Source organism: Nelumbo nucifera, chromosome 1 (genome assembly GCF_055504915.1).
Source record: "Nelumbo nucifera cultivar China Antique chromosome 1, China Antique-T2T, whole genome shotgun sequence".
Taxonomy (NCBI): Eukaryota; Viridiplantae; Streptophyta; class Magnoliopsida; order Proteales; family Nelumbonaceae; genus Nelumbo; species Nelumbo nucifera.
The window spans coordinates 142,039,925-142,046,189 of NC_142649.1; the positions used below are offsets into that span (position 1 = coordinate 142,039,925).

A 6,265-nucleotide genomic window follows, 5' to 3' on the forward strand; every position below is an offset into this window, starting at 1 on the left:
TGCCACTCAATTCTTTGAAGGATCATTGCCACAAAAATTGCACCAAACCATCAAATACATAGTGATAGAGAGGTTAAGCTAACCTAACTCAACAAGCAGTTTTTGATAGTTGCTTCAATGGGTTAAATTTGGGGCATTATGGGTCAAGGTTCACCCTGAAGTAGGTTTGAATAAGGGCTTACTGTGGGCCTGAAAGGGTCAGCAGGCCCAAATAAAGTTTATTTGGGAATTGGGAGTGGCCAGCTGATAGTTTATTCGGGTTGGCATGGCTTTAGTCGGGTCAGGTGATTCGTAATCTTAAATGTGTAATTGTAGAGAGTTAACCTACTGTTATTATACTCGGTAAAACTTCATAACCGGTTTTGGAGGGCTTTTACGCTTTTACCTTGATTGAACTGCAGTTGGCCGTTTAGCTCCGTCACTATGTTGATTTTGCAGTTTCTATAAACCTATTTCCGACTTTTTAGGTTTTTACCAAACACGATTTCAGCATGCTTACCTCTCAAACAGCTCCTGGTTGAGAGGGTTTTTGGAATGTGATTTCTCTGGGACCACACGGAAACATAAAGGGGTGGAATGAACAATAAAAACCCAAACATAAAGACTGTATGTTGTCTGTATTTGATGAAAATTCAGAAACCCAAATCAATGTTACTTGCGCCACTCTGACGAGTTCAAATCAGCCCCCCACAACGTCTCACAGCACATCTCCGCTTTGCATTAAAAACATTTCTCAATGATAATATCAAAAATGATGATCATCATGGGAAAATATTCTCAATACACGGTAGGAATATGGTGTGCGACGTTAGAGGGGCTGAGTCGGTCTCCACTCTGACGAAACACGGATGCATGAGCCGCTTCTTATTAGCAGCAGCCCTACCTAACGGATACAAAAGCGTGTCGAAGCACAAGTCTACAGCTCATTGGCAATTCCATGCATCCATTCTGTTATCTTGGCCAACAATCCTAAACCCATCAAATACGTTTTAGACTTTTAGTACTACACCGGATTCCAAATCTGATGGTTTTGCCTCTTTCAGCATTTCAGGCTTTCGGCAGCGATTAGAGTCAGTTCATTTGTGAATCATACGCAACGCAGATTAACCAACCAATAAGGATCAAAGAGTAAGCAAAGAAATCAGGGCAGGATACGGTTTATAGGGGGTTACTTGATAAACTGAGACACTCCAGTTTGAAGGGAAAGATTTTCTTTCTCTGTTGCCTTTCAATCGAACATTACAAGATATATATAGAGGTAGAGTTAGCTCCCTCTTGTGATTAGGATACAAACTCCTACATGAACAAGAAAGCTCAAAACAAAGAACAACTAAGATTCATACACCCAATAGGACTCATATAGTGAGAAGGATCCGCTAATACCCCCCCTCAAGTTGGAGCATGTAAACGGGAAATGCCCAACTTGGCAAGAAGATGCTCGAATGGTTGCCTGCCCAGGACCTTCGTAAACATATCAGCAAGTTGCTCGGAACTCCTGACGTGGGAAGGCCGTATATTCCCATTCTGAATTTCATTGCGGACAAAGTGACAGTCTACTTCAATGTGTTTAGTCTTCTCATGGAAGACCGGATTCGCAGCGATATGCAAGGCTACTTGACTATCACAGTGTAAAAGCATAGGATCAGGATGACCGACTCCTAATGAATGCAACAACCCTTTTAACCATTTCAATTCACAAGCAGCTATTGCCATGGACCTATATTCCGCCTCTACCGATGATCTGGATACTGTAAGTTGCTTCTTTGTCTTCCATGAGATAGGTGTTTGTCCCAATAACACAAAGTATCCAGTGAGAGAGCGTCGTGTCAGTGGACACCCGGCCCAGTCAGAATCATAGTAAGCATTCAACCGAAGATCACTGTCAGCCGGAAGGAAAATTCCCTGTCCTAGGTTGCCTTTCAAATATCGCACCACACGTAAAGCCGCCTCCTAGTGTTCTTCACGGGGGTTCTGCATAAATTGAGCAAGCACATATACACAGTAGGACAATTCAGGACGGGTAATAGTTAAGTAAATTAAACGACCCACAAGCCTCCTGTAACTCTCTGGTTTCATCATCAGAGGACCATCTGCCAGAGCTAGTTTATGATTTTGTTCCAGGGGAAGTCCAGCTAGCTTAGATCCTAGCAATCCAATTTCTAATATGATATCTAAAGCATACTTCCGCTGACAAAGAGCAATACCTTTCTGGCTTTTGGCGACCTCCACTCCCAAAAAATACTTCAAAGCTTCCAAATCTTTCATGTGGAAGCATTGACTCAAATACTCCTTGAATCTTCGTATAGCATTGCCATTATTTCCAGAGATAACAAGATCATCCACATACACCAAGATGTTCAACTGTTCCTGCTTCTATCGAAGTGCAAACAAGGAGTAATCAGATTGTGACTGGATAAACCCATACTGTTTTAAGGCTGTCGTTAGTTTAGCAAACCAGCAACGAGGGGCCTGCTTTAAACCATAAAGGGACTTGTGGAGCTTGCACACCTTCCCAGGTCATCTTGAAGCAAATCCAGGGGACATCTTCATATATACTTTTTCTTGCAGGTCTCCGTGAAGGAACGCGTTTTGCACATCCATCTGATGCAGTTCCCAGTTTTTAGCCACAGCTACTGCAAGGAATGTGCGGACTATAACCATCTTTGCCATAGGTGCAAATGTTTCATTGTAGTCTATCCCTTCAACCTGTTTGTTTCCGAATATCACCAAACGTGCCTTGTGCCGCTCTATTGTGCCATCTGAGTGGTACTTTATCTTGTATACCCATTTACTTCCGATAGCCTTTTTCCCTGGCGGTAAGTCCACCACTATCCAGGTTTTGTTGTTTTCTAAGGCTTCAATTTCCTTTCTCATTGCTTCTCTCCAACGAGAGTCCTTGACAGCCTCTGAATACCTCTGGGGTTCATGATTAGTTGTGACAGCTGCTAAGAAAGAGCGGTGTTGCAAAGAGAATTTATCACAATTCACATAATGTGTTATAGGATAGGGAGTACCTGAGAAGGGAAATTGGCGAGATGAACTGGCAGAAGGGCTCGGACTGCGATCGGAACACCATGTGGTGTGTATGACGTAATCCTTGAGACGAATGGAAGGATGCTTCACTCTATGGCCCCGTCCAAGTTGCTCATTCCCAGTATTCATTTCTTCCATAGAACCCCCCCCCCCTTACTTCATGCTCCCCTCCATTATTTTCATTCTTGTCGTCCTGATCTGTCTCTCTTATGATCTCACGAGTACCATTACCCCTTCCTCTCTCACTATCATTTTCGCCATACTCTTCAGTTTCCTCCTGGTCATAAGCAAGATTACCATCATCGGGTTTGTGTTTGACTCATTTTTCTTCAATATCACAAGGAAATTCAGTTTCTGAGAACACCACATCCCTAGAAACAAAGTATTCATTATTTTCTAAGTCATAAACTCTCCATCTCTTCTTGCCAAAGGGGTATCCCAAAAAGACACAACGTCTGGCTCTATTGGCAAACTTGTCCCTGGTCCGATTTAGGTTTCGTGCATAACACAAACATCCAAATGTGCGTATATGTTTGTAGCTTGGTTTCTCCCCATACAACATCTCATACGGTGTTTTACCCAAAAGGAGAGTGGAGGGGGTCCTGTTGATCAGATAACCGGCTGTCATAACACATTCTCCCCAAAACTCAAGAGGGAGATTGGCCTGAAATCTAAGTGCTCTAGCAACATTCAGTATATGTCTATGCTTTCTCTCGACACGTCCATTCTGCTGCAGTGTTTCAACACATGAGATCTGCTGTATAATGCCTTGCTCAGAGAAATATTCCTTCAAGCAAGTAAATTCAGTACCATTGTCGCTTCTAACTATCTTCACCAATTTTCTATATTGGCGTTTTACCATAGTGAAGAAGTTCCGCAGTGTTTTTCCTACTTCACTTTTGTCATTAAGTAAGAATACCCAAATGGCTCTTGAGAAGTCATCGACCACGGTCAAAAAATACGAGGCACCACAAGATGCCCGTATCGAGTACGGACCCCATAAATCACAATGAATCAAATCGAAAGTCCCTTTTGCATTATTTTCACTAGAATCAAACGCACTTCTTGTTTGTTTGGCTTTTGAACAAACACCACATAACCTATTTCTACTATCACATCTAATGTTTAAATCAGGAAGAAGTTTAATTACTTTCTCAAAGGGATGACCCATTCTCCTATGCCATAACTCGTATGATGCTTCAACCTTTGCTTTGTGAACTTTGCTTGAGTGCGCACCTTTGAAGCAGTAGAGCCCTCCACGTAGTTCACCCGCACCAATCACCATCCTCGAAGTGCTGTCCTGTATAACACAAAATTTATTAGTGAATTGGATATTACAATTTGAATCTTCTAATAATTGCGACACAGATATCAGGTTACAATTTAAACGAGGAACATAAAGCACATCTGTAAGCTTCATGTGCGCATTCAAAATGGCGATCCCTTTCTTTATTGCCATGACATGCTTTCCATCGGGCAATCCAACCTGGAAACCGGTCACGGTCTCGGTATTACGCAAGAGGTTCAGGTTTCCTATCATATGGTGTGAAGCTCCTGTATCAATTATCCAATTCATACCTGTCAACTTCTCGGTTGTGCTGGGTTTGCAAGAATTTAACAGATTAAGGAAAGTGGACTATTCATTAGTCAATCCACCGAATGCAGTGCAATCTCCCTCTGTCGCGTGGGTCGGTTCTGAAGCTTGCCCTACCGCTTGTGCAGCATTCGCTCTCTGTCCGCCTCCACGTCCGCGACCAGATTTACCTTGTGTTCCTCGGCCTCATGCTTTCCCACTCCCAGTAGATCTCAGCCGGTCTCCCCACCAGTCCGGGTAGCCGATAAGTTGGAAGCAACTCTCGACCTCATGTTCTGTTCATCCGCAGTTGGTGCACACTCCAGATTTCTCTTTTGTATCGTGTCCCGTTCTTTTTGTGCCACCTTGTGCTTGCACAGCAAAGCTCATTGCCTCTTTTCTTTCTTCTTTGCTCCGGGTCATGGTTCTCAGCCGCTCTTCTTGTATCACCATAGCATAGGCCTTGTTCAAGTTTGGCAGCGGATCAGTGCCCAGAATATAGGAACGCACTATTCCATATACTGAGTCATCCAAGCCCATTAGAAACTGATGAACTCCCTCTTCTTCTCATCTCTTCTCCAGTTTTGTGGCGATGTTGCAGTTACAGCCTGCACAGACGCATGTCAGAATTTGCACATAGTTAGCAAGTTCTTCCCAGATTTGCTTCAATTTGCCATAATATGTCACAATTGGGAGACCAGCCTGTTTGCTGGTCGCAAGATCTGCCTTGAGTTGTTGTATTCTTGGTTCATTGCCCACTGAGAACCGTTCTTTGATGTTGTCCCACAGGTCCTTCGCAGCCTCCATGTATGTGACTGTAGAGCGTAGGGTTGGTTCTATTGTGTTGAGGATCCATGAGACCAGCATCGAGTTCACAGTCCACTAGTCTTCCAACTCCAGTGAATCGTCCGCGGGCTGAGATATGGTTCCATCGAGAAATTCGATTTTCTTCTTGGCTCGGAGCGTCGCATTGCTCGAGCCCATTCCTCGTAGTTATTTCCTTTCAATTGGACTTGGGTAATTATATTACCCGGATTGTCATTGGCCACCAAGTAGTACGGTGAGATTACCTTTCTGCTTCTGCCCTCACCTTCATACTGCCTCTCTCTTCCATCCGCCATGATCGATCGGTCAAAGCAAGGTGTTTCCTTCCTAGTTCTAGCGAAGAACAACTACCGGCTTTGACCGACTGTTTAGCGAAGAACAACTACCGGCTTTGACCGACTGTTGAAAAGAGATCCCTGAAGAATCCTCAGAGAAGGAAGTCGAAGGGCTTAAATAGGACAGGAGTCCGTCCCCTCTCTTTCTCTCTCTCTAACCGAGCTAGTGAAGCAGCGGCAGCGGCTCAGAAACCTTAATCGGAATCGTCTCTCCAAGTCTTCTCCATCGTCGTCGTGGAATTTAAAGATTGGGAACAAAAAAAACGGAGCGGGAGGGAACCGTCACCGGCTTTGCATCTTCCAACGACAACTCCTATTTCCTCTAAGAGAGTTTGCTTCACGAGCAACGATCGAAAAGGAACAAATACCGCCGCCTCCAGTCTTGACGATCGGAAGGAGGTAGAGTCTTGCTAATTCTTCAGCGATCTGCTCCACGAACAGAGGTTAGAGAAGATCGAATGAGCAAGTTCAGAAGGCGGTGCAAAAGTCGAACGGACCG

At 44.1% G+C, this 6,265-nt stretch overlaps 1 protein-coding gene across 1 annotated transcript; it reads right to left on the reverse strand.

Annotated features, from left to right (window-relative positions):
- Positions 1–4,906: 4,906 nt before the first annotated feature.
- On the reverse strand, positions 4,907–5,413 carry LOC148803925 (uncharacterized). The gene is made up of 2 exons (XM_088898493.1): positions 5,212–5,413; positions 4,907–5,127 (listed from the first exon to the last, which is right to left on the reverse strand). The coding sequence occupies exons 1-2, from the start codon at positions 5,411–5,413 to the stop codon at positions 4,907–4,909; spliced, it is 423 nt and encodes a 140-aa protein (XP_088754619.1).
- Positions 5,414–6,265: the final 852 nt, after the last annotated feature.

Bases quoted from the DNA above. Each gene is read 5' to 3' on its own strand.
- LOC148803925 (XM_088898493.1), bottom strand. From the start codon at position 5,413: ATGGAGGCTGCGAAGGACCTGTGGGACAACATCAAAGAACGGTTCTCA. The intron at 5,128-5,211 runs GTAACTGCAACA...TGGATGACTCAG, and splicing joins GACATGCGTCTGTGCAGGCT to TATATGGAATAGTGCGTTCC.